The sequence below is a fragment of the Biomphalaria glabrata genome, chromosome 13, assembly GCF_947242115.1.
Source record: "Biomphalaria glabrata chromosome 13, xgBioGlab47.1, whole genome shotgun sequence".
NCBI classification, from domain to species: Eukaryota; Metazoa; Mollusca; class Gastropoda; family Planorbidae; genus Biomphalaria; species Biomphalaria glabrata.
Window position 1 is genome coordinate 11,581,819 of NC_074723.1, and position 27,778 is coordinate 11,609,596.

Below are 27,778 nucleotides of genomic sequence, written 5' to 3' on the forward strand. Positions count from 1 at the left end.
AACATTAGAGAGAGAGCGAGAGGGGGGGGGTCTGATGACTAACTTAAGTCTAGCCTAAATTCTATTAAACATAATTAGTTTCCTTCCTATGTAATCCTAACTAATTTCCATACTAACTAACAAAAATCCCGAATGTGTGGGCGAGACGTGTTGAACCTTGGGCTAATTATTTCCTTATGTAATTGTATAAACATTATAGAACGTCACTCTCTTGGTATACTGATCTAGTGCATTCATATACAAGGCCGGCCCTAACTATTGCGGGGTCCTACGCGAAATGAATTTCGTGGGGCCCAGTACGGGTAGGCAAAAGGATAATAAGTGAAAATTAAGATTTTGTATTAGAAATTAAATTCATCTTTGCATTTGATTCATTCTTTACTAGGTACAAAATCACGGTCAACTTTACTTTACCAGATTGCGTGCAGTGAAGTCATATTATCAAAATTATGTTTCCTACATAGATCAATCTATAGCTATAGCAAGAATTGTCAAATTGTTCAATCTAATTTCGTGAATTAATGACCTCAAGTAATATTGATTAGTTTGAGGTGCAAGAAGCTTCTTTCACCTGATGTCACAGTTACGGCTATTGCATAATGCCTTTTTATTTATCGCGCGCAGGATTGGAGTTTTCCATATTGAACGACACCCCAGAAATGACATATTGTTTCTAGATCTATATTTCAGGAGAATATATGAATTTTTTAGGAGATTTTAATAATTTCAGGAGATTTGCAGGAGTTCCTGGAAAATCAGGAAGCCGAAGATTTTAAGATATAATGGTTTAATTTAATAATTTACACCTAGAATTAGCGCGGGACCTATGCGGTCGCATATATAGCAGTGGCCTAGGGCCGGCCCTGTCCATATATATTCTTGACAAGCTCATAAAGCCCAAGTACCATCTAGATCAGTGGTTCCCAAACTTTTGTCTCGTAGACCCCTTGCCATGCTTTCCAGTTTTCGGTAGACCCCCTGAATTTTTTTGAAAATTCATTAATTTCAAATGTGTTTTCTTGCAGATTCTATGTCCTTGGCATGATATGGGATATAGATCTATATACATTGATGATTATTCAAATTAAAATGAAGCAAAAAAAAAAGGTTAATAACTTAATATGCATTACATGAATTGACAAATAAAAAAAACAACCTATTGGTGGAAACGATTGATACTAAAATTTTCATATTGAGCTTCAGTTTAGGATTAACGTTAGACCTTCTCGACTAGATAATGTTTGACTAAGTTAAATTTGGAAAATAAGAAAATTCCTACAGTACAATGCATGCTACATTCATTTAATCCTCACAAGAAACACTTAGATTATGACTTTGTTTAGACAAAATTTAGGTTATCACATTGTAGCTACAAATTAACCTCATGAAATTTATGAAACAAGTCTGTTACATAGACATGTTCGATTCCCGCTTTTTTTTTGTTGTTTTGTTTTAAAATTGGAACATTAGCACCCAAGAACTCAAAATATTGTCACACATAAGCATAAGCATTATGGCAACTATCATACTTCAGTGTGACTGAGCTATTGATCAAATAGTTCTTTGTAGATTTCTTGATTTCTTGACATAACGAAAAATATGATAGTAATAACACTATATTATAGGGCAAGGTTAACTAGTCCAGCTTTTTTTAAATTTTAGAAGTAAGTCATTTGCAAGCAATTACATAAGAACCTTCCAGTGTCCTTACTCAATTACTATTACATCTTGGAACTGTAGTGTTACTTAGAGGAATTTTGTTCATGACATCAGATATAGGATTGTGTAAAACAGGTTTCAATGGCTGGCAAACTATATTTTTGCCTATAGTGTGCAATTTTATAGAGTTTGATAAAGTAAAGTGCTGTAAAATGTTCACAAACCTCTTCTCTTTTATTATGTTTAAGCAAAAAAAAATTTTCTACAGTGGCTCTTTTCTGAACTTAAATTGTTAAAACGTAGTCTATTTTAAATCTCAATATATTTTATCATGCTGGCGTAGTCTCAAATGATGTTCCAGATATAATGGTTTCATAACTTTAAACTTTATTGCATAAAAAGCACAAATGCAATTGCTTGTTTCACAAGGACGCAATGAAGCCAAATTTCTATTAACCAACACTGGACCCTCTACAGTCCTTTTTAGACTCTGCCATGTACAATATTACTTTCATATTGTAATGTACTAGTTTAGAGAGTAGGTTAGTTTTGTTAGTTAAATATATTGTGTATAGTTTTAGCGACGGTAAAAGTAATGACGTAGTAAGACAGACTAATGACGTAGTAGACTTGGGCGAACAAGAGACCAACATGGCGTTATGTTAGAAGTAGGCTGTTTTGAATAGTAATTGAATAGTAGTTAGTTATAGCGACGTTTTAGAAAGACTGGACGGATTTCCCAGTGGTTAATAAAGCAGCATTTTATAGAACTGAATGTTGTTATCAAGTATATCTATTTTGTAATGTTCTGTGGCTAATGTTAAAGTAATAATTGCACAACATGGAGTCAGATTAGATTAGCCCACAACAATATAGAAAAAATTAAGCAAATTAAAAGTAAATTTAAAAAATAAAATAGTTTAGACATGCTTAAATGAGATCCCGTATCGTAGACCCCCATTCACAGTTCATAGACCCCCAATTTTTTTTTCACCTCCGTAGACCCCCTGGAAGTCCTCGTAGACCCCTGGGGGTCTATATAGACCACTTTGGGAATCACTGATCTAGATAAAACATACACTCACATGTTATGTTAAGAGGAATCGGCAAAGTATTTAAATTTCAAGATACTTATCCAGGTTCCACACAGAAGACTCCAGGTTCCATAAAGTTATGAGTTGAATTTTTGATTGTAAGATCATATCTCACATTTTTTAAAGACTTAGACTAAGGTGCAACGCCACGTTAGACTTCTTCGGCCTTGTTTTCGCAGTCGGCCTTTATGCCTCCATGTTCTGGCTGACTTTTGGAAAACTAGATTCGTTTAGTGTAAGTAAATGTTCCGCGAATCTTATACGACGTTCGGTTCAAGAGACGAGTTAATATAATCTTGAGATTTCTAGATGCGTGAGTACCTTGTAAAGTGTATGACAGATGCGAGTTCGAATATATACATCACGTGACATAGAATGAAAAGTAACGAACAGAATCGATGCACAGTAACTCCAGATGGAAATATAATAACAAACTTTAATGCAGAATGGACCACAGTCGAGTCAGTCTGTAAGTCTAAAAGTCTATAATAATCTCCTAATGTCTATGCCATCACTATAAAATGTGCCTTCAATGTCAGTCTACTATAGTGCGTTCCTAAACTAAACTAAACTAAGTGTCTTACAACAGAAACATCTGTTTACCTTCTCACTTGGGCGAAAGAAGCCTTATCTAGATCTAAGTACTGAATTTTTGGCCCACTTATAACCACTGCGCAAGCGCGCATAATAAACACCTGTTCAGGGGCTGAGCTACACTAAAACATTGATAGTAACTCAGCTCCGCGATAGTCGTTTCGAACTGTCGCCCACTGTCTCATCTCTCCCCCCCCCCATCACCATCACGATGTTTCAAGGAGTTTTACAACAAAACGGAGCAACTGGAACCATAAATTTCATTTATTCCATTGTCACAACACACAGATGTCACAACGTGTGTTGTGGTGCCGGGGATTTCACTTGAATTAAAATAGTTGAATAAATGACGATCTAGGATTCACAATAAAAGATTCTTTGTAAAAACACAACTCTGGAACTTTATTTAAATATAAAACGTAAGTACAGCTTATGTTCAAGTTACAGATCAACAAGTATAAATAACATTACAAAGGCTTTAAATCAGAGCTCTTAGAAACGTGACTATCTACTAGGACATTCTTTCATCGACTGGCCTTCTTTTTCCCTCGTCAATTCTCTGGCGCTAACTCTTTTAAAAAATGTCTTTATTTATTTTCAAATCAACCAATAGATTTGCAACATCATAATTACGTCTTGGGTAAAACCTGAGGTGCTGTCAAGGGTCTAGATTTGTGGGGTAATTCCTGAGGCTCAGTCAAGGGTTTATATTTCTATTTACACATAAGCTTTTAAATGTGAAATATACAAATAAATTTATAATGGCATCTGTGACATATTACCCCCCCCCCTCCATTTAGCATTTGTATGGTAATAGAAATGCTCATATGTATTAAAAATATTTAAATATACACAAGATACCATACATGAAATTATAGAAAAATGGTTGAGGTAACATATGACAATGCTCTGAAAAATAAAGTCAACTTGAAGATAACATTAAAAAAAATGTAAATGCATTGTCAGGTATATGAGAACAAAATTATTATTGACTTAGAACACCTGTTTCACTATTCAAGTGGTTATGAAAATGAGACAATATCAAAAGTTGTACAAAGCATAATACTTGAATAAATTAAATCTTGAATTGAATGAGTTACTTCTCTTCATGGTGCTTCATGATAAAATTAAAATATGACAATACAAAACTGATATACTACACCTGTGGAAGAAAAATATATATACAATTATGTAAAGAATTAAATACATCTGGAAAGTGTGTCAGCGAAGACATTCTCACGTCCAGCAATTGTCTTGACCTCAAATTGGTAGTCTGTGAGTTGTAGACTCCAACGAGTTAAACGACTGTTCGCTAGCTTCTTTGAGTTCAGAAATGCTAGTGGTGCATGATCAGTTAGGAGTGTGAAATGAGCACTTAGTAGATATCTGGAGAACTTGGCTATGGCCCATACAATGGCTAGACATTCACGTTCGATGGTTGAGTATCTGGTTTCAGCTGTTGACAACTTCCTGTTGATGAAAAATACTGGGTGCAAAGTCTCTTGGCATTTCTGTGAAGTGTCTTGGTATTTCTGCATTAGGCATGCACCTATAGCTGAAGATGAAGCATCTGTGGCGAGGTAAAATTGCTTCTCTGGATTCGGAAGTTTGAGAATAGTGTCTCTTGAGAATTCAGCTTTAATGTTCTCAATAGTGGTATGTAACTTTGTAGACCATGGAATCTTCGTTGGCTGTCCTTTCTTAGTGAGTTCAATCAATGGAGCTATGAGTGCTGTGTAACCTGGTATGAAATGTCTGTAGAAATTACACAGACCCAAAATACTTCTCACTTGCTTTTTACTGGTGGGGACTTTGATGTCTAGTATGCGTTGAATAATGTTCTCTTGTGGTCTCAGCGAATTGTAGCTGACTTTATAACCCAGGAAGGATATTTCTGACATGGCTAGTTCTACCTTACTAGGCTTTATGGTAAAACCATGTTGTTTCAGTATGCTGAAAACTTCTTGTAGTCCTTTGATATGTTCGTTCCATGTCTTATGGAATATGCAAATGTCATCTATATATGACACTGTGTCAGAGCGATTGCCTAGTATGCTGTGAATGGCTCTATTAAAGGTGCTGCTGGCGTTGACTAGACCAAATGGCATGAAGTTGAAATGGAATAGTCCATAAGCTGTGGTGAATGCCGTAAACTGTTTGCATTCTTGTCTGACTGGTATTTGGTAATAACCTCTGGACAGGTCTATTTTGGTGAAAAACTTTGCCTCATAAGATCTTCAGGATTTGGCATAGGATATGAGTCGAGTTATATATATATCATGGGCGTAGCCGGGGGGGGGGGTTGCCCGAAATGAAATCCCCCCCCGCAGGGGGCGGGGATCGGAATTCAGTAATTGATTTTTTGCTTTGATTTTGATTTTTTATTTTGTTTCTTTTAGGTGACATTTTAATACTATACCATCACTTGCCCCAGCTCAGCTAAGGAGTTTTGAGTTTAAATCCCCCTATCAGGGGGGTTTGTGTTTAAAACCTCTACCAGGGGGGGGGTTTGAGTTTAAAACCCCTATCAGGGAGTTTTGAGTTTAAAACCCCTACCTGGGTGTTTTGAGTTTAAAACCCCCTACCAGGGGGGTTTGAGTCCAAAACCCCTATCATGGGATTTGAGTTTTAAACCCCCTACCAGGGGGTTTTGAGTTTTGCAGTTAAATCCCTCTCTTCTAAAAACAAAACGAAAAAAAAAGCAAACGACTATCCCCAAATTCCAAGAGCACAGTTTAGGAAGATTTTGATTTTATAACCCCCTATTCAATATAAAAAAAAGCAAATTATACACTCAAAATTCTATGAGCGTAGGTTAATGGGTTTTGACTCAGTTGTGAGTTTAAACCCCCTATTCAGCGGGGTTTGAAGCTAAAAATGCTTCTTCAATATGAAAAAAAAAGTAAATTATGCACTTAAAATGTTATGAGCGTTTAAACCCCTTTCATCTGGTTTTGAAGGTAAAAAAACCTCTTGAATATTAAAAACAAAGCAAATTATACACTCTAAAATCAATGAGTGTAGTCTAAGGGGTTTTGAGTTTAAACTCCAGCCAGTGGAGTTTGAAGCTAAAAAAATTACTCTTCAATATAAAAAAAGAAAATTACGCACTCAAAATGCTATGAGAGTTGCCAAATGGGGTTTTGAGTTTAAAATACCTTTCAGCGGGGTTTGATGCTAAAATAATACCTCTTTAATATAAAAAAGCAAATTACACACTAAAATTATTTGAGCGTAGCCAAGCCAATTAGGGGTTTTGAGTTTAAACCCCTCTCCTACAGATGGCTTTTCTTAAATGTTTAAGACCCCTCCAGATGATTTTGAGTTTAAAATCCCACTACATGTACAGTTACTAAATTCTAAGACCGTAGCTAAATGGGGTTTTGAATTAAGAAAAAAAACAATTTTGTAGTTTAAAATCCACAACAGATGATTTTGACGATAAAACTTCTCTTTTCGATATAAAATCTAAAGCAAACTACAGTCACCTAATTCCAAGAGCGTATTCAAGAGAGGTTAAACATTTCTACCTGTGGCGGGGCTCCATTAATAAAGTGCATTGAATAGTCATCTGCCGAAATTGAAAAACACTAAATGTGGCTCAACAAAGATGGCTAAGACAAATTTTAGGAGTCAGTTATAGAGATCGTGTCTAAATCAGTCATTATAGACATCATTCGCAATTTTATTATTAGGTCTAGGCATTGAAAAGTAAATCTATTAATAAACTATAATAGTTCTAAGTCTAAGTACTAACTTATTAAATAAGTCATTATAAGTAGAAGTATTATAATGAATATTGTATAGATCTAGATTGACTAGATAGATAGATCTCTAGTTTAGTAGATTAAGTATAGAGTATAGTAAACGTATTACAGTATTATTAGATCTATGTCTTATGTCTATATCTAATAATCTAATAATTAAAAAACTTTAGTCTTTATTATTATTATTAATATCTAGACTTTTTTCTAATAAAAACTGACTATAGGCATAGCATAGGCTAGACTCGGCAATCTAGTCTCAAGATAGAATCTATACTATTACTATATCTATTCGATTTTTATATATAGATCTAGACTAGAATTAGATTATAGATCTAAATATACTAATGGAGAGATGATATGCGGTGTTAGCTAAAAGCGTTGCACAAGAAAAAACCTGGGTTTTCTAAACTCTAATACTTGGTATTTAATAGTAAAACAGCACCTACCTAAATAAATCGTAACTAGCAATCAAAAACCTATATTTATTGTTGTATATATAGGTCTGTGGTTGTATTTTATATAGCCTTCGTAACTTCTTCTATAGAGAAATGCCTTTTGTAATTTCTTTTACTGAAAATTGGGCTATTCGCGTCTGACACATATATAATTTTTATGTTCAGCAACAAACCCTATTAGCAATAAGTTCCTTGATTGTTGTTGATTAGTAATTTATTTTATATGTAAAATGTACTATATCGGCGACGGGCTACCCACAACAATAAACACAATAATGTAGAAAACTACAGGTCGTTAGTTGAAAATTTTAAAGTAACTATAGACAAATCAACATTTAATTTATATAATAAGTTTAATAGCTCAGAGGCAATACATATCGATCTTCCATCATAATAGACTAAAGAAGCTTTGTAAACAGAAGTTAAACCTATATAAAAAATTTAAAGAAACTAATGCAGAAAGAGTTTACAAAAAGTATATAAAAATTAAACACTTAACCCAAAAAGTAAGCAGACAGCTGCAGAGTGAATACATAAACAATGTAATATCTAAAGATAACAACAAAAACCTATGGTCATACATTAAGTCTAAGAAAATGGAAACAACAGGCATAGCGCCATTAAAAGATGAACATAACATAATACATAATGATAATGAAACTAAAGCAAACATCCTAAACAAATACTTTGCATCAGCATTCTCAGCCCCAGGAGACAAAGACATATTACTGAATTTGAACCAAGAAAACAACATAGAAGATATAGTAGTACAAGAAAATGGAATTCAAAAACTATTAGCCAACACCAAACCAAATATATGTATTATATAAGATAAGATAAGATCATGGATGCTGGAAATCAATTTAGAATCAATAATAACTTTTTAAAAATGCTTTCTTCTTATCTTATCTTATATAATACAAACGTTACTTCAAAAAAGAAGATGATTACGTCCTACGCGTCATGCATTTAGTCATGCATATTAACCCCAATGACTTAAATTCTGCCAAATCACTGGTTTTCCTGGCTAGCTCAGGCAACCCATTCCATGCGCTAATAGCACTAGGGAAGAAGGAGCATTTGTACAAATTTGTCCTAGCATATGGGACGAGGAATGTGCCTTTATCTTTGTGTCTTTCAGAGTATTTTATTAAATTTTGTTTTTGTATTTGAAGATTATGGTTCAGTGTTTTATGTATAATTGCTACTTTACTTTTGAGTTTTCTGTCCTGAAGGCTTTCTAAATTTAGTGATTTTACTAAAGGTGTTACTCTAGTCAAATGTGAATATTCGTTTGTTATGAATCTCATTGCTCTATTTTGTGTCTGTTTCAGTTTCTTAATGTTTTCTTGAGTTGGGGGGTCCCAAACAGAGGATGCATATTCTATTATTGGCCTAACCAAGGTTAAATAACATTTTAGTTTTATGTTCTTATTTGATTTATAGAAATTTCTTTTAATAAATCCTAATGCTTTGTTGGATTTTTTTATAGCTTCATCAATATGTGGATTCCATGATAGTTTTTCATTTATTGAAAACATTTATTGACAATACATTTATTACTTTTGAAAAGACAGCATGAAAACATTGAGATGCACTCTCCGTCCCCCCCCCTACCTCTCGAAATGGTCCACACAAGTATAATATAATATTGGTATCTGATTGCACTTTAAAAGATCATGTCCACTCATTAACCAAACGGTTTATTATTTTTGAACAACTAGCAATATTTGAAAGTCTTTGAACATTAATTACATGATCGATTCAAATTAATTGATGCCACTTCACTCTCAATATCTATTATCTCTCTCTCTCTCTCTCTATATATATATATATATATATATATATATCATGGGCGTAGGCAGGATTTTTTTTCGGGGGGGGGGGGTTTGGTGGGGGGTGAATTTTTTCTCCCCCCCCTGCAAAAAATAAATTATATGTATTTATGTGTGTGTGTGTGTGTGTACATAATCTGTATTACATTCTGACCTTTCATTCTTTCGGAAAAAGTTTATTGTGCCCTAGAATAGGTTCTTCCATGAGTTAGTGAAAAAATTGTAGATTTCCCTACATTACTAGCAAAGGGGTCTGGGAGAGCGCTAGGAGCTCCCCCAGCGCGGGGCGAAGCCCCTCCGCCAAGCACTATTTCTGGTATTTAAAGCCAACAAAATGCATATTCTGAGGTATCTACAGTGCATTTTCCTGCTATTAAAAAGTTCTATTTCAAAAACCTAATGTGCTATTCTTACTGACTTAGACCCTCCCTCGTCGTTCGGCGCATTTGCCTTCAAGCTGTTTCCATAAAATTGTGGACTCCCAGCCATTACTAGCAAGGGGGTCGGGGGGGAGCGCCAGCAGCTCCCCAGCGCGGGGCGAAGCCCCGCCACCAAGCACTATTTCTAGTATTGAAAGCCAACAAAATGCATATTCTGAGGTATCTACAGTCCATTTTCCTGCTATTAAAAAGTTTTATTTCAAAAACCTAATGTGCTATTCTTACTGACTTAGACCCTCCCACGGCGTTCGGAGCATTTGACGTCAAGCAGTTTCCATAAAAATCTGTCACTGGTAATGTCTGAAGCCTCTTCCCACCTACCATGAGGACCTCCATGAAGGAGTGGCGTCAAGTTGTACTAGGATATCATTGCAACTCTTCTTATGCGTAATTTATTTTGTCGGAGAACATGTCCCGCAAACCTCATGCGTCGTTCTCTCACAATCTTACTAAGGGGTCGACTCCCAGTTCGGCATAAGATTTCCTTGATTTAGATCCGATCTCTATATCTGACTCCTAAAATCTGTCTTAGCCATCTTTGTTGAGCTACATTTAGTGTTTTTCAATTTCGGTAGATGACTATTCACTGAAGTTTATTAATGGAGCCCTGCTGGTAAAAATGTGTAACCTCTCTTGAATGCGCTCTTGGAATTAAGTGACTGTAGTTTGCTTTAGATTTTATATCGAAAAGAGAAGTTTTATCGTCAAAATCTTCTGTTGGGGGTTTTCCACCTCAAAATGCTCTGTAGGGGGATCTTAGACTCAAAACCATCTGGAGGGCTTTTAAACTTTAAAAAAAAGCCATCTGTAGAAGAAACTCAAAACCCTCGATTGGCTTGGCTACGCTCAAATAATTTTAGTGTGTAATTTGATTTTTTTTAAATATTGAAGATGCATTTTTAGCACCAAACCCCTCTGAATGGGGGTTTAAACTCAAAACCCCTTTGACTACGCTCATAGATTTTAGAGTGAGTAATTTTCTTTTATTTATATTGAAGAGGTACTTTTTAGCTTCAAACTCCACTGGAGGGGAGTTTAAACTCAAAACCCCATAGACTACACTCATAACATTTTTAGTGTATAATTTGCTTTTTTATTATTATTAAAGAGGTATTTTTTACCCTCCACTTAAACTCAAAACTGATTCAAAACCCATTTAGCTACGCTCATAACATTTTGAGTGCGTAATTAGCTTTTTTTTTATATTAAAGAAGGGGTTTATCGTAAATTTTAGACGGGGTGTTAAAATCAAAATCTTCCTAAACTGTGCTCTTGGAATTAGGGGATTTTCGTTTGCATTTTTTTTGTTTTGTTTTATAGAAGAGGGTGAGTTAACCCCAGGTAGGGGGTTTAAAACTCAAAACCCCTGGTAGGGGGTTTTAAACTCAAAACCCCTAGTAGGGGTTTTTAAACTCGAACCGCTCTGGTAGGGGTTTTAAACTCGAACCCCCCCTGGTAGGGTTTTTTTAACTCGAACCCCCCTGGTAGGGGGTTTTAAACTCAAAACCCCTTTGGTTGTGCTGGGGCAAGTGATGGTTTAGTATTAAAATCTCACCTAAAATAAACAAAATCAAAGCAAAAAATTAGTCACTAAATTCCGACTCCCCCCCCCCCCCAAGGGGGGGGATTTCATTTCGGGGGGGGGTGAACCCCAAGGACCCCCCCCCCCTGGCTACGCCCATGATATATATATATATATATATGTATGTATATTAACATTATTCCATCAACCAGTCGATTATGCTATCTGTATCTATCTAGCCTCTCTTACTCTCTCTCTCTCTCTCTTTGTACATAAAAGAAAGGCTAGCTATCTTTATTCCCTATATATATATATTGAGAGAGAGAGAGAGAGAGAGGGGAAGAGAAGCTAGATAGATACAGAAATATATATATATCTAGTAGGCTGACATCTACTGTAAGACTTAAATTATTTTTTTCTTTTTCTTGTATATTTCACTCTAAGTGTGTATGCACTCAATACATTTTTTTTTCCACAAAGTGACGTCACCCAACACTAGCAGACACAGAGCACGCGAGTCAGAAAATCAATGAAACAGAACGACATTGAGTCTACTCAGTGCACTTAGGCTTATTTACTTGAACAGAACTTAGGGCCGACTTAGAGCATGAACCAATGGCGTGAAAGAACCGCTGGTATTGCAAAACCTGACGATATTTCACTGTAAACTTGGATATTTCAATAAACTTTTTTTTCTACCGAGTACAGAATGCACTAGTATGTAGTGAACCACTAAGGCTGTATTTCCTTTATAAGGATACAAAAGAATCCATTGAAAATGGCTATAATTAGCTCGGATGTAAAGGGCCGATACAGAAAGTGAGGATGGTATATCGGCCTACGTATTCTTGATGTCTGCCAATGAAAGACGCTACATGCATGAAGTAAGTTTTTTTTGTTAAATATCTAACATGTGCAGATCTTAACATAACAAGTGAAATGTAAAAATAGTTTTAAAAAAACGAAGATTATATGAGAAAAAGAGCTGCACACATACAATCATGTATCTCAATACTGTAAAATGTATTTCCCTTTTGTATATCAAGCAAAATTATTTAATTGCCACAAATTAATTAATCGGTTAATTTGTTCATTAATTCATGTTTTGTTAGGGACAATGGAATAATTGTGCAAAGTTTCAACTTGATCCGAAGGTGATTTTTGATGTTCCTGTCGTTACTGTACTCGTTAATTTCATCTTGATTTTCGTACTGAAATCAATCAAACCCAACAAAATGAAATCTATTTTGAGTAAAAAAAGCAATGAGGTCCCAAGAGAAATGAAGTTGAAGTTGATACAGTTGAAAAATAATTAAATAAGAATTTCACATTAACACATCGAAAAGGTTGTCTAACAGACCTTTTGGTGTCAGACCTTGATGGGGAACAAATAAAACCGTGAGATCGCTTCTTACAGTTGCCAATACAAAACCCTTGAGTACAAAGTAGCCACAAGTTGGGGGCTCTGTTGGTCACACACAGAATCGATGACGACAGCGATGTTTTGATCAATGCTGTGTCCTCATTCGTTGTCCTTGAAATCAATATTATAGCATTCAATGAAGCAATCTGATAGCAAAATCGTATGCGGCTAACATTGTGAGGAATGCAATGTCTAATGCTATAGAGTTAGTGCAATTAGCCTACACCATGATAACACACATTATATCTATGTAGTGCTTCAAACTTAAAGAAGGGAACAAGGCGCCTATAATGTTACATCATGCGTATTCATTAACAATTGTAAGACATGTACAGTGAATTCAGCCTTCAGGGATCTTGTTTTTAGTTCCACCTGTCCTTTGAAGTCCTTTCTTGCCAGACAATAACACAAACCCACGACACCCCTTCCCGTGTTGCTGCAGGTCACTAATCCAGCTTTCAGGCAGCACGAAGGGAGAGGCTCATCAGTTCCAAGCAGCTCAGACTCCTCTTTCTAAACATTTAAGCTGGATGTCAACTCCTTGCTCACTAAACCATTCGTCCACCTTCAGTGTTGAACAGCGCTGGTGCACACCGTAAGCGCCTGTGCAGAGGCAGAGTTATTACACTATATCAATCCATCAATAAGAGAGAATAGTGTATGCTTAGAAGATAACATATTGTTATAACTCTAAGGCAGACAAGTCAACGAAAGGTAGGAGGTAGCAATAAACGATGTATTTCTTAGAAGCTATTAACAAATAGTTAGACTTGGACTTCCACTATCAAGTCACAGGGAGTAATGTCCTAAGTTCTAAGAGTCATACTTAACACTAGAACAGACCACTAACACACTTGCCAGTGTCGCTCCAGGTCTTCCAAACTTCACTAGTATCACACAGGACAGCACGTAGCCCCAGACTGTTCAGACTCCCATGACTTCAGCCAGATCTACAACAGTCCTTCTTCCTGTAGAATCAACATGTCTCGTGCTTCTGGTCTTAAATGGGGCTCTGATGTTTGTGAAACGAAAACTTTTGTTATAAAAAATTGCACTATCAATAGATGATCTTCCATGGTCAAGCTTTCCCTGGACGTTACTGCGTTAGTTGACGCCTACATGTCTTTAAAAAAGCTTTTATATTTCATTTAAAGCAATTATCACTCGCATATTTGTGATAGGACTAAATATATATATATTTTTTTAAAATACTTTTTAAAAAAGCAAAGCTTATATTAATCGTATTTGTATCAATTAGTTTGGATTAGTCATGTTATTCAATTTGTAATAGATCTAGACTAACAATTTAAGAAAAAAGAATTTATAGTAATAATAAATGTATTTTTTTTTTAAAAAGGAAACGACCTGAATTCAAACTTGTGGAAAGCCTTTTCAAGCCAACGCGGAAATCCTTCTGCTAACGAAGAATCGATAAAAAATGGAAGATAATATAATTATCTATTGTTTCTATTTTATGTTTGCGTTCACTAAGCCTTAGATGGCAGCCTTATATAAAGGGGACTAATTCAGTTTATACCAACACTTCAGTCAAGTACTATTTCTTTCCCTTGTTTGAGATACCAAACAAAGTAATTTATTACCAAGAGTTTATTAACTAATTGGTTAATGTTTTTTTTTAGTGATTATTGTGTTGTCAGGTAAAAGAAATAATTTTGCGAAACTTCATGTTGATTCGAGATTGGGTGTCCGAGATTGATTTGATATAAGCTATGTAAAAACAAAGCTCTAATGATATAACATTTTAGAAACTTTCCTATAAGGACTTGTAGATGTAGGGACAGAAGAGGGTAAAATAAGAAATAAATCTGACGACAAGCTTTAGGATTAAAGAGATAAAAAAAAGAAACCTTCCGAAGTAAAACAGTATTATAAAACCTACACCTACCTGTCGTGTGTTCGAAGCATATTAAATTATTAACATTGCATAAAACTAAATTTATTTTATGTTAAGTTTTTCAATGACAATGTGGAGAGAAAGAGGAAAAACGAGAGAGGATAAAATGAGAGAGAGACAGAGAGAAAATAACTATGTCAAGGTTCCTTGAGGGCACATGTTTCTCAAACAAATCAGTTCATAGTTCTATTTATCAAGAATCTATTTCTAACACAAAGTGTGTATGTTTGAATGTCGTCCTGCTCACGTGACCAATGTAGATATCTCTGCAGGAACATTGTAGCAAGAAGGAGCCATATTTAATACAATAGCGTCTAATGCAGTAGTTCCTAAACTTTTTTCCTTAACGGAACACTTCGCACATTCTGACTATTTAGAGGAACACTTCGCACATTCTGACTATTTAGAGGATCACTTCGCACATTCTGACTATTTAGAGGAACACTTCGCACATTCTGACTATTTAGAGAAACACTTCGCACATTCTGACTATTTAGAGAAACACTTCGCACATTCTGACTATTTAGAGAAACACTTCGCACATTCTGACTATTTAGAGGAACACTTCGCACATTCTGACTATTTAGAGAAACACTTTGCACATTCTGACTATTTAGAGGAACACTTCGCACATTCTGACTATTTAGAGGAACACTTCGCACATTCTGACTATTTAGAGAAACACTTCGCACATTCTGACTATTTAGAGAAACACTTCGCACATTCTGACTATTTAGAGAAACACTTTGCACATTCTGACTATTTAGAGGAACACTTCGCACATTCTGACTATTTAGAGGAACACTTTGCACATTCTGACTATTTAGAGGAACACTTCGCACATTCTGACTATTTAGAGAAACACTTCGCACATTCTGACTATTTAGAGAAACACTTTGCACATTCTGACTATTTAGAGGAACACTTCGCACATTCTGACTATTTAGAGGAACACTTTGCACATTCTGACTATTTAGAGGAACACTTTGCACATTCTGACTATTTAGAGGAACACTTCGCACATTCTGACTATTTAGAGAAACACTTCGCACATTCTGACTATTTAGAGAAACACTTTGCACATTCTGACTATTTAGAGGAACACTTCGCACATTCTGACTATTTAGAGAAACACTTTGCACATTCTGACTATTTAGAGGAACACTTCGCACATTCTGACTATTTAGAGGAACACTTTGCACATTCTGACTATTTAGAGGAACACTTTGCACATTCTGACTATTTAGAGGAACACTTCGCACATTCTGACTATTTAGAGAAACACTTCGCACATTCTGACTATTTAGAGAAACACTTTGCACATTCTGACTATTTAGAGGAACACTTCGCACATTCTGACTATTTAGAGGAACACTTTGCACATTCTGACTATTTAGAGGAACACTTTGCACATTCTGACTATTTAGAGAAACACTTTGCACATTCTGACTATTTAGAGGAACACTTCGCACATTCTGACTATTTAGAGGAACACTTTGCACATTCTGACTATTTAGAGAAACACTTTGCACATTCTGACTATTTAGAGGAACACTTCGCACATTCTGACTATTTAGAGGAACACTTCGCACATTCTGACTATTTAGAGAAACACTTCGCACATTCTGACTATTTAGAGAAACACTTTGCACATTCTGACTATTTAGAGGAACACTTCGCACATTCTGACTATTTAGAGGAACACTTTGCACATTCTGACTATTTAGAGGAACACTTTGCACATTCTGACTATTTAGAGGAACACTTCGCACATTCTGACTATTTAGAGAAACACTTCGCACATTCTGACTATTTAGAGAAACACTTTGCACATTCTGACTATTTAGAGGAACACTTCGCACATTCTGACTATTTAGAGAAACACTTTGCACATTCTGACTATTTAGAGGAACACTTCGCACATTCTGACTATTTAGAGGAACACTTTGCACATTCTGACTATTTAGAGGAACACTTTGCACATTCTGACTATTTAGAGGAACACTTCGCACATTCTGACTATTTAGAGAAACACTTCGCACATTCTGACTATTTAGAGAAACACTTTGCACATTCTGACTATTTAGAGGAACACTTCGCACATTCTGACTATTTAGAGGAACACTTTGCACATTCTGACTATTTAGAGGAACACTTTGCACATTCTGACTATTTAGAGAAACACTTTGCACATTCTGACTATTTAGAGGAACACTTCGCACATTCTGACTATTTAGAGGAACACTTTGCACATTCTGACTATTTAGAGAAACACTTTGCACATTCTGACTATTTAGAGGAACACTTCGCACATTCTGACTATTTAGAGGAACACTTCGCACATTCTGACTATTTAGAGGAACACTTTGCTTATTTTTTGTAGAGAGATTAATTCACGTGGTGGCCTACAAGTAAATTATTCCAGTAATTCGTGGAACACAAATTCAGGCCTTAACACTAGGGTTCCGCGAACACAGTTTGGGGAAAACTGGTCTAATGTATTAACTTTTATTTATTAACTTTTATTTTGCAATAACAGCCTTGTCAATTCATTGAATTAAAGAAAGAAACTTTTCATTTGCTGAAACGATGCCATGTTATGTAACGCGACATGCATTTCCCCAGGAGAAATATTATGCCATGACATTGGTCTACTCTACAGGATCAATATTCATGCTACATAGATGTTCCAAGTATTGTATAGCTACTATGCTCACAAAGACACTCAATAATGATAAGAAGTCGCTTTACAAGTTACGTCTTATGAGGTGTTTGTTTGAATGATGACTAGCTGTTTAATACAAAGTTCTTCAATAATATTGTAATACAATCAAATAAAACACACAAAGTGAATAGAAATAGTAAACAAAATAGCTGCCAAAGAGGCTCTGTCCGAAATGTTCTGATTGGATTGAAGGAAACTCTAAGACACTATTTAATTACAGTATCTAAAATTTAAGCTTTCAAATAAAACAAGTCATTTAGAGTGTGGATCTTGTGTTGAAAAAAGTAGCAGTGAAAATAATTTTAAAATCGGATAACTAGAAAAAAGGTATAGTGATTTGAAAATTATGCATATTTAATGAAGCAAAAGTAAACATTAGTCATGTATTTATTTTAAATATTTAAAATATTTATTAATATTGTTTAACATTTCGCATTACTGATTATTATTCAGAATTGGATTCAGTTTCTAATTATAGTAAAAACTCAATTGACATAATCTTGAAAACAAAAATGTATTATCCTTTGTTTAACCTGCCCTTTAGTAATAAAAAACGTTATCAAGGGAAGAAACTCTACAGGAATAAATGAATGATATTTAATGAAAATGTTCACAAGTAGCCTCTATCAATGCGGTTACCGGTCCTTCCTGCCAGTCCACAATTCAGACAACACCTGTCACTTAGCACCAACACATCTCATGGTGTTGATTCAGGTCCACTCGCCAGTGATCAGGCAGGACGACTGACGCCTCATTCCTTTTCTCTTGACACAAGTTCCAGAACTCCAGACTCTTCTTGTCCCTTCACTCGATCTCTCAACAGTTATGTCTTTATCCCATGTTGAATAGATCGCTGGTTCGTACCATACGCACCACTAGGGGGCATAGGTATTTACACTAGGTACGTTTTTAAACATTAAAATAAGAAACTTTTTTCTTCCCCAGCAGACTGTTCCTTTGACCGAAACGATGGTTCTTCTTGGCGGTCAAACGATATTATACTTTTTGTCCTGTGGTCTTGCAGCTGTGGGGCTTGTGTTGATCATCATCGGCGTAGCCACTCCAGAGTGGACCGCCATAGAAGTGGAATACATAGATAAGAAAATACTGAGGAACTCTAAAGGACTGTGGAGAATCTGTATAGATGATGTTTGTGCGGACATTGTTAAAAATAAAGCAGGTGTGTTTATGGCGAGACTGATCTAATGTTTACTTATCCGGTTTAAAATTTATTTAAACCTTTTTTTTTTAAATATTTTTTTATTTCAAGGAAAATAAGTAATCTAAAAAATAGTTTGTTTGAACCATATTCTAAATTCTAATTCTATAATTCTCATTTGATAACTTTATACAAAGGTTTGTGTTACGATGGACACTTAAATATGCATACACTTGAAATAATGACACTCTCAGGTAAACACAAACAAGTTTAATTAGTCATCTTAATTACTGGAGTAGTTTCCCCTGTGCATGGGCACAACTCTTCATACCATATAACATTCCATCAACATCCCCTCTCCTCCCAAAAAAAAAAAAAAAAAACTAAAAAAAAAGGAAAGTTGCAACAAAAAAATAATAATAATACAAAAATAAAAAATAATATAATCAAATTGACAAAACGTAAATATGCTCCAAGTGAAATAACTAAACTCAAATCAACAAAACTATTTCCAACAGTAAATATGTACAGTTCTTAAACATAGTCTTCATATCTCGACGTTTTCCGGAGAGTGGCCCTAGGTCGCAGAGAGTACTGATGAGTGTTTTGGGCGTTGGGTGGACTGTTAATACACTCATTCTCTGCGTCTGGGAAAATGTCAGAACAATTACTTTCTCTGTCTTGAGAAAAGTCTATGTTGTTAGTGGTGTCAGGTCTTAGGTGCCTTCTGTTTCTTTGGTACTTAAAACCATTTTCACCTTCTATAATGTACGCACGTTCGTTCACTTTCCGACATACTCTGCCTTGTCTCCAGGTAGTATCATTTGGCGATTGATAGAAGACTTTCTGTCCGACGTTTATAAGCTTCATGTCATGAGCTGTTTTGTTGTAGTGTTTTCTAACACTTTGCTGTCGCTTCTCCCGTTTGGCCGTGGCTTCTTGGTGTGACATTCTTGCAGGATGCTCTCTTCTTGGCAATAGCGTTCTTGTTGCCCTTCCAAAGAGCATCTGAGCCGGACTTAAATTGGTATCTTGCCTGGGTGTATTTCTAAACTCTAGTAGGGCTTCATAAGCATCTGATTTACTTTCTTTGGATTTTTTCATCAGATTCTTTAATATTTTCACTGCTGCCTCTGCCTTGCCGTTTGACTGATGATGTCCTGGTGAGGATTTTAAATGGTGGACACCCCATGCTTCCATAAATGCGGTGAATTCAGCAGATGAAAACTGAGGTCCAAAATCACTGATGCACACTTTGGGGACTCCATATCTGGCAAACAAATTTTTTAGTTTTCTTATAACAACTTGGCTTGTTGTCGTGTGCAAATGTTCTACTTCAATAAAATTTGAATAGTAGTTAACTATGGCAAGGTATTGTTGGTCAAATATTTGAAACAAATCGATTCCAACTTTGTCCCAGGGATTTGAACCCTCATTATGCTGTATTAAGCTTTCTTTCTGGTTTGCAGGTTTACTTTGCTGACAAGGTTGGCATGCATTGGCTATTTCTTTTATTCTTGCCGCTATTCCCGGCCAGAAAACTGCGTCCCTTGCTCTTCTCATCATGGCATCATACCCTAAATGTGCTGCATGTAGTTTGGTTTCAACTTCTTTTCTTAATGCTCTTGGGATAACTATTCTCTCCCCTTTCATTAGAAGGCCATCCTCATAGGTCAGTACATCTGCAAGTGACCAATACTGTTTAAGTTCTGGTATAATATGATGCTTGTCTGGCCAACCATTCAGTATGTACTGTTTCAACATCTGCATCTCATTGTCTATTTTGACTGCATCTTTAACTTTATTTAACATTATATCTGGGAGGGCCAGTACTACAGTGTTGATAGAGGTGTCAGGAAAATCTTCCTGCTCTGGCAAAGGGTCTCTGCTTAGCGTGTCGGCAATCTGTAATCTGTTTCCTTTGGTATACTGGTACTGAACATCGTATCGGTACAAACGCATCATTAAGCTTTGAAGCCTTTTAGGTGCACAACTGAGGGGTTTATTGAGTATATTTTCCAATGGTTTATGATCATTCTGTATTATTATTGTTCTGCCGTACGTGTACTGGTCAAATTTTTCTAGAGCTACCACTACAGCCAAGAGTTCCTTTTCGATTTGAGCCCACTTTTTCTGAGGCTCTGTGAGTGATCTTGATGTGTATGCTATGGGTTTGTCATCTTGTAGTAGTACAGCTCCTAAGCCATTTTGACTGCTGTCCGCCTGAATAGTTACTTTCTTCTCCGGGTCGAAATAACTTAGAGTTCCATGATTGGATATCTTCTGTTTGACACTATTAAATGCTTTCTCACAGTCATTCGACCACACGAATAGCTTGTGTTTCTTAGTCAGTTCTGTTATTGGTTGTAGGTCTGCTGAAAGACCTGGGATGAATCTTGATAGATATTGTATCATTCCACAAAATCTCCGAACCGATGTAATGTCTTCAGGGGTTTTTAGATTTGTTATGGCTCTCACCTTGTTTGGGTCTGGTTTTATTCCTGACTGGGAAATAATGTGTCCCAAAAACACAATTTCTGACTTTCGGAATGCTGATTTCTTTTCATTTAGTCTGATGTTTTTTTTCCTTGAGCCTATTGAGCAATTTTGATAGGTTTTCCTCATGATTTTTGCGAGCCTCTTCTACTGTATCCCCCTTTCCAATTACCATTAAATCATCCACCACGTTAAAACATCCTGTTAGTCCCTCCAACGCATCATTCAAATGTCTTTGAAAGACTTCCGAGCTTACTTTGAGACCAAAAGGAAGTCTATTCCATTTGTATCTACCGAATGGGGTCGCCATTGCAGTGAGACCTGATGAGTCCGGGTCTAGTTTGATATGCCAAAAAGCTTCCTGAATGTCGACTTTGCTAAATATCTTGGCGTTACCCATTTCAGCCAAAATGTCTTCTAGTGTTGTTAGGTTGTAATGCTCCCTCAGTAGTGCCTTGTTCAATGGTTGAGGATCAATGCAGATTCTGATACTGCCATCTGATTTCTCTACCAATGCCATTTGGCTAACCCACTCTGTGGGTTCAGTTATTCTTTCCAGAATTCCTCGTTGAACTAATGAGTTTAGTTCAGCTCTGACTTTCTCTTTTAATGCTATCGGAATTCTTCTACATGGTAGGACTTTGGGCTTCACTGTTTTGTCTATTTTCAATGTAGCCACGCCCAAGTCACCGAGTGCGTCAATGTTTCGATGTTTGTTTCCTGTGGCTTCCACTTTGGCAATAAATCGGTCTTCATTTATGTGAATGAGTTCCATCTTCCTCAGAGTTGATAATCCTAGCAGGCATGTTAGATCATTTGGTACTACCACATACTCTACATTGAATTTCTCATTGGTCTTTAGATTGGTGGTTACCAACGTAGCTTTTCCTTTTGGCTCCATTACCGTCTTATTCCACATAGTTAACCTCTGGAACGTCGGTACTATCTGGTCTGGGCACACATATTTTTCGTTTATGGTATTGACGTCGGCGGCACTGTCCACTTGGAATCTGACTCTTTGGTTGTTGATCATCATAACGGCCGTCATCCTATGCTTTTTGGGGCCATTCATTGCCATTACCCATTCAGTTTGGAGTGTAACTTCATCTTCTTCTGTATCTGAGTCTATGTTGCTCTGTGTCTTTGCCTGAGTAATGCTGTATATTTTCTTTTTGCAGACTGAGGCGAAATGATTCCTGCCTCCACAAATGTGACATGATTTTCCCCAGGCCGGACATTTTTCCTTTATGTATTCATGGTCGCCCTTGCAAAATTTACATGTTTTCCTTTGTCTTGGCCCTTTGTCACTCTGTTGATATTCCTTCCTGTATTTTGGGCCTGACTTAGATGTTGAGATTCTTTCAATCGTTGGTTTGTCCAAAAGTTCGTTTCTTCCTTCTCTGATATCTTTCATTTGCCTTTGTGATCTTTCATATATCCTACACACATCTATGCATTTCTGTAGGGTTAGTTTATCGTCTTGCAACAGTTTCGTCTTCAATTGTTCACTTCTAACCCCTAAGATAATTCGGTCCCTAATCAGACTCTCTTCTAGTCTATCAAAATTGCAGCTGCTTGCCAGTTTCTTCAGGGCAGTTATGTACGAGTCAATGTTCTCGTCCTCCTCTTGTCTTCTCGTATTGAAGACATATCTCTCATATGTTTCATTGGTTCTCCCAACATAGAACTCTTCAAAACTCTTTAAAATTTCATTTATTTTTGTCTCCTGCCCTTTTCCAAATGAATCAGACACGTCTGCTGCCTCACTTCCAATTATGGTCATTAGTGTTGCTACACGTATATCTTCTGTCTCTGTAGTGAGTTTCGTGGCCTTTTCATAGTTATCCCAGTCTCTTCTGAATCTTTTCCAATTGGCCGCCATATTGCCTGTTTGTAATAGCGGTTGTGGTACTGGGAAATATCTGTTAGAAGTTGCCATTTTAGCTACTGATTTCTTATATTTTCCTCCAAGTTTCTCTAGGTTATCGTTTACCTTTATAAGATGTGTCCACCGCTGCCACCATGTTACGATGGACACTTAAATATGCATACACTTGAAATAATGACACTCTCAGGTAAACACAAACAAGTTTAATTAGTCATCTTAATTACTGGAGTAGTTTCCCCTGTGCATGGGCACAACTCTTCATACCATATAACATTCCATCAACAGTTTGAACAATCAATGTATTCTAATAAGAATTAACAGTCTAGTTACCATAGGGCCGTACGAAACGTGTTCATTTACATTGCTTTAACAATTAAACTCTTTACTGGGTACAAAGAAACATGTAAGTCGTGTGCGGGGATTCCCGCTGAACGCGTAGGCCAAATTTCATTTTAAGATGATTGTATTTGAAGAACTAGGCCTATAACTGTCAAACCAGAGTTTTCATTGTGAGCCAATTAGGCAGGTTTGTATTTTCACAAAGATATATACATAAGCTGTCAGTTTTTTAGGAAAATTGTTAAGCCGTTTTCGAAGTACTCGTCCAGTGGGTGCTCATCAAGAGCCTATGAAAAGTTATCGCAGTAATAAGCGTCAAGGAAAAAATGTAAAAAATAAAGTTAATAATATATTAATAAACAATTCATGTGGTACATATTTTAATCACTTCATTTATACGGTTTACCATTCAAGTGGAACACGTTTGAAATCTATAAATATCTTATCTTATATAAATATCAACTAACGCCGGATACCCATTTAGAGTTGCGTTGACTCAGGGGCACCCAAAAAATCTTGAAATTTTAAATCCATGTCTCGACCGACATTCGAACCAGGGATAATTTTTTTTCTTTTTTCAGTCACTATTAGAAGCTGACAGATAGGCCGAGTGGTTATGCGCTTGGCGTCTAAACCTAGGATCCTGGATTCGAACCTCAGTGAGGACTGGGATTTTGAATTTCGGGATTTTTCAGTGCGCCCCTGAGTCTACCCAACTCTAAGTTTGGGAAAGCAAAGGCGGTTGGTCATTGTGCTGGTCAGATGACAACCTGCTCGGCTCGTTAATCTTTGGCAAAGAAACAGATGACCTTAAACATGGTCTGCCCTAAAAATGGCAAATACTGAAGGGAGAACTTTTTCTTCTTAAATTGTCCAAATCTTGTCAAAAGTCACAAGTGAGAAACTCAAAACCTCCTTTTTAAAAAATTCCAATTTCAAATTTCGCACTTACTATTATAACAAGCTTGCTTAGTCGAAAGACATCACGCCAAAAAATACCTCAAATATCGATTCCCTTATGGGCCGAAATTTAGTTTTCTTAGTGAAAAAAAATCAACTTTAGTTTACTCTTTTATTTTACATAAAGCAGGAGTTGCATTAGATATATATTTACTATATATTCTTATTGGTTGTTTTCTTGGAGAATTCTCATCGTTTTACAAGTGTGTTATTGAAATGCACAAAATTTGAATCACAGAGACTCGTGAACTAGTTAATAAATCTCAAGTATCCACACACGAACATTATCTGATGTTGGAGAAATACTGACATTCTTATTTGTTTGTATTGACATTTGTTTCAGTTAGCCTTGAAGTTTGTGAAGCGTTTGGTCTACTCGCTGTACTGTCTGGCGCTTCATGTCTTGGCCTCTTGTTGACTCACTTGATCCTGCAGAGTTTCAGAAAACCCAGCAAGAAATTTCTTCTGACTTTAGCAACGCTGGGCGGTATCTTGTCAGGTATTATTTCTTTCAAACCCCACTAGTAATGAAAGAATAGTTAACACAGTATACGGCCCCTGTTGAGGAACGGCGTGGCGGATGAGAGGGTTTAGCTGAGCCTTTCATCCTCCACACGTTCCCCAGGGACATGCTGTGGGCGGAAGTATTTCCAGTTTCATTAATTTTGTCACACGCCTTCACCAGAGCACCACAATGAGGCATGGAATTTATCCAGGCAGGTTAAGTACCAGCACTGAACTGCCTATAAACGCCACCATGTTTTAACCTCGCTCGCTGTCTCGTCTCAGGGGAGACCCAAGGGATGGGCAAACTAGCTGCCTCCAATTTTAATCCTGTTTACTGACCTAACTTTGGCGTTTGCAGTATGTTAAAAAAAATTAACATCAATAGAAACAAAAAAAAAACTAAAAAAAAAAAAAAACTTTAGAAAAAAACAAAGCGTATACGAAGTGTCATTGTATCAATTAGTTTGAATCAGTCACGTAAATACATTTGTAACAGATCTAGACCAACAACAATACATCTGTGCGATCAATATTTTTACCAATAGTTTTTGTTTAACGCTATTTCATGCTTTAGCTTTCTTAATCCTATCATTTATCTGGACAAGCTGGGAAAATTGGGGGAGGAGGGGAGAGAAATGGAGATCTGGGTGGATTTACCGTAATTAGTTTTTGAAAGCATTTACAAAAAAAAAGGAAGGGGGTGAACGACCTGAATTTGAATTGCTGCTCACGCCTCCTCGGGCCTCCTCACTCTGCTAGTGAGGTACTTATGATGAGAGAAGATTGTATAGTTATATATTGTTCATTACAATTTCGAGCGGAGACCTGTAAAGGGGACTAATTTAGCTTATAACGCACTTTAGTCAAATACAAATTATTTTTCTTGATTCAAACTACTAAACAAAATAATTAATTACTAATAGCTAATTAACTTTTTTTTTAGATATATTCTTGTGTTGTCAGGTTAAAAATTCAGCTTGATTCGAGATTAGGTGTACAAACTTTTTATCAAACAGACAGATAGCCAGACAGAGTGAGTTGAAATAAGTTTTGTAGAAAAATATCGACATTTAGAGAAGCATAACGCGTTAAGAATCACCAAGAAATCCTGACTTCTTAAATCTTTTAACGTTGACTTGTGTAAAGATCTCTGTTTAATCTTTTAGCAAAATATATCTGATCTGGAATGTACTGTGCTGTTCATTTCAGATTATCTTTTAGCTAGCAAAATATATCTGATCTGGAATGTACTGTGCTGTTCATTTCAGATTTGGGCCAGTGATTGAAAGCATACACTATCTACTTGAGAACGCAAAAGAAGTAGGTCCGGGTTTGGGGTTCGGTGGGTGGGGCTACGGCCTCTACAATAGAGACTCGCGCATGTTTTTCACGCCCTTGAAGTCCGTGTCTTGCCGGAACTGAATTTTACTATTATGGGTTACCAATGCAATGATGGTCAGTAACGAGTTGACCTAGTGATTACGTTTAGTCTCTCAATGTATAGACTCAGACATTAACCTTTTTTTCTTTTCTATTTCAGCTGTGTTCGTCACCATAACAGCCAGTGTCTGGGGCGCCCTGCACCATGTAGGTGGACGAAACCTATATGTTGGTTACTCATTAATACTAACAGTTATTGGTGGAATATTGTTACCCATCTCTGGGGTACTTGGCTGCCTAACATCTCGGAATAACCGCTTCTAATACATTTGCCGACGAACTGTTTACCGCTGTTTAGTGTAGGACTTTATAACTTGATGTGCAATTTTGTGTTTTCTTGGGTTTCAAGATTCAAATATTTGTATTTATTTAGTATTATTTAAATTTGAAGAAAATCTATACGGAGAGCTGCCTAAGTTGGCAAGTACTGTCAGTTCATCTTATTTTGAAGTGCGGTATGAAGAACGCAAAAGAAGAACATGAACTTGAAGAAGTAATTTAATATTTCAAGACAAGTCATTGACTGAATGAATCGAATTTATTTGACGACAAAAGAAACGGGAACAATACAAATATTTAAAAATATTTGTTCTTATTCTGCCTACTGTTCATAAAATGATATTTGTAAGCAATTTTTTGTTAAGAAATCAATTTGTATGTAATGCCAGTATCTTTATTTTCGTATTATTTTATAAAATAAAATGATAAGATTTATTCACAGTTAGTTCGCATTTGCCTAATCTACTAGAAGCCAATGTATTCTACTTTGTAAATATACGAAACAAAATGTAAAATAAAACATCCGTATGGCCTAATGCTGATTCCGTTTATTCCAGATACAAGTAGTTACCTTTTTATTTTAGATCAATGTCAGATTCTTCCCAGACTTGTACGGAAGGAAAACTATTTTTTTAGAAAGAGATACTGTGTGCAGAGGCTGAGACGTCCCACTTTATGCAATATTACTGACATCGACAAAGGCCACGTATAAATGCATGTTCTGAACTTTTCTTGGATTCATGAGATTGTTACAGTTTACTTTGTCTCTAAAATCACATCTGCAACGTATAATGAATATTAACAGAATAATTTGAAGTGGAATATTGATTGTACAAGTGAATTGTGATCATAATTCATTTTAGTAATGGCTTGAGAGGTTCAAATGCTCTCGCTAAAGCCCTGAACAGAAACTCTGCTTTATACGTAGTGCATGTATGTCTCCATATAGGTCGAGAATGTTTGGCTTCCCAGACCTGTCGAGACGGAGATCAGCAAGTCTGCGGCAGTCAATAAGACTATGGGACACAGTTTCAGCTACCTCCCAGCAGTGGGGTACCGTGAGTCGAAGTTTGGCCTGAGTCGTGCGAAATATGAGCCAAAATGCCAGTGTCCCTTCCTTCACATTACTTTTAAAGCTTGCTCAGGGTTGGGCAGCCTCTATCACAGGGAGTCGCGGTAAGGGCGCCTCGTGTGCCCCAGATGCCAAAGGCTTTCGGCGACTTGCCTCAGCACTCAAAATATTCTGGATTATTGCCAGAGCGTGATAGAAGCTGACATCCT

The 27,778-nt window shown here is 36.3% G+C and overlaps 5 protein-coding genes across 7 annotated transcripts in view; 1 reads left to right on the forward strand and 4 right to left on the reverse strand.

The window, feature by feature from the left end:
* Positions 1-3,410, reverse strand: part of LOC106068842 (uncharacterized) — a 28,108-nt gene extending 24,698 nt beyond the window's left edge. The window contains exon 1 of the mRNA XM_056008537.1: positions 3,357-3,410. The gene's annotated coding sequence lies outside the window, so the exon portion shown is untranslated. The remainder of the gene's footprint in view (positions 1-3,356) is intronic.
* LOC106074337 (uncharacterized) overlaps positions 1-27,778 on the reverse strand; it is a 435,581-nt gene that overhangs the window by 313,658 nt on the left and 94,145 nt on the right. The window lies entirely within an intron of this gene.
* LOC106070721 (uncharacterized) lies at positions 195-26,936 on the forward strand. Of its 3 annotated transcripts, none has more exons than XM_056008550.1 (5): positions 195-286; positions 11,847-12,250; positions 18,375-18,609; positions 24,615-24,770; positions 26,319-26,936. In XM_056008550.1, the coding sequence occupies exons 2-5, from the start codon at positions 12,218-12,220 to the stop codon at positions 26,480-26,482; spliced, it is 588 nt and encodes a 195-aa protein (XP_055864525.1). In that variant the 5' UTR covers positions 195-286; positions 11,847-12,217; the 3' UTR covers positions 26,483-26,936. The 3 variants fall into 3 exon arrangements, with proteins under 3 accessions (XP_055864525.1, XP_055864527.1, XP_055864526.1); XM_056008551.1 differs by lacking the exon at positions 195-286 and adding an exon at positions 3,638-3,766 and having other exon boundaries at positions 18,378-18,609; XM_056008552.1 differs by lacking the exon at positions 11,847-12,250 and having other exon boundaries at positions 204-286; positions 18,378-18,609.
* LOC129922403 (uncharacterized protein K02A2.6-like) lies at positions 19,123-21,003 on the reverse strand. Its single transcript, XM_056008348.1, has one exon. The coding sequence runs from the start codon at positions 21,001-21,003 to the stop codon at positions 19,123-19,125; it is 1,881 nt and encodes a 626-aa protein (XP_055864323.1).
* On the reverse strand, positions 21,152-23,023 carry LOC129922404 (uncharacterized protein K02A2.6-like). The gene has a single exon (XM_056008349.1). It carries the CDS (start codon positions 23,021-23,023, stop codon positions 21,152-21,154), a length of 1,872 nt encoding a protein of 623 aa, XP_055864324.1.

What these genes read in the sequence shown, in the direction of transcription:
- LOC129922403 (XM_056008348.1), bottom strand. Translation starts at nt 21,003, where the DNA reads ATGATACAATATCTATCAAGATTCATCCCAGGTCTTTCAGCAGACCTA.
- LOC129922404 (XM_056008349.1), bottom strand. Translation starts at nt 23,023, where the DNA reads ATGGCAACTTCTAACAGATATTTCCCAGTACCACAACCGCTATTACAA.
- LOC106070721 (XM_056008550.1), top strand. Translation starts at nt 12,218, where the DNA reads ATGTCTGCCAATGAAAGACGCTACATGCATGAA. An exon ending in CATTGTTAAAAATAAAGCAG is followed by an intron (nt 18,610 to 24,614) that starts GTGTGTTTATGG and finishes CATTTGTTTCAG; the next exon opens with TTAGCCTTGAAGTTTGTGAA. An exon ending in GCTGGGCGGTATCTTGTCAG is followed by an intron (nt 24,771 to 26,318) that starts GTATTATTTCTT and finishes TTTCTATTTCAG; the next exon opens with CTGTGTTCGTCACCATAACA.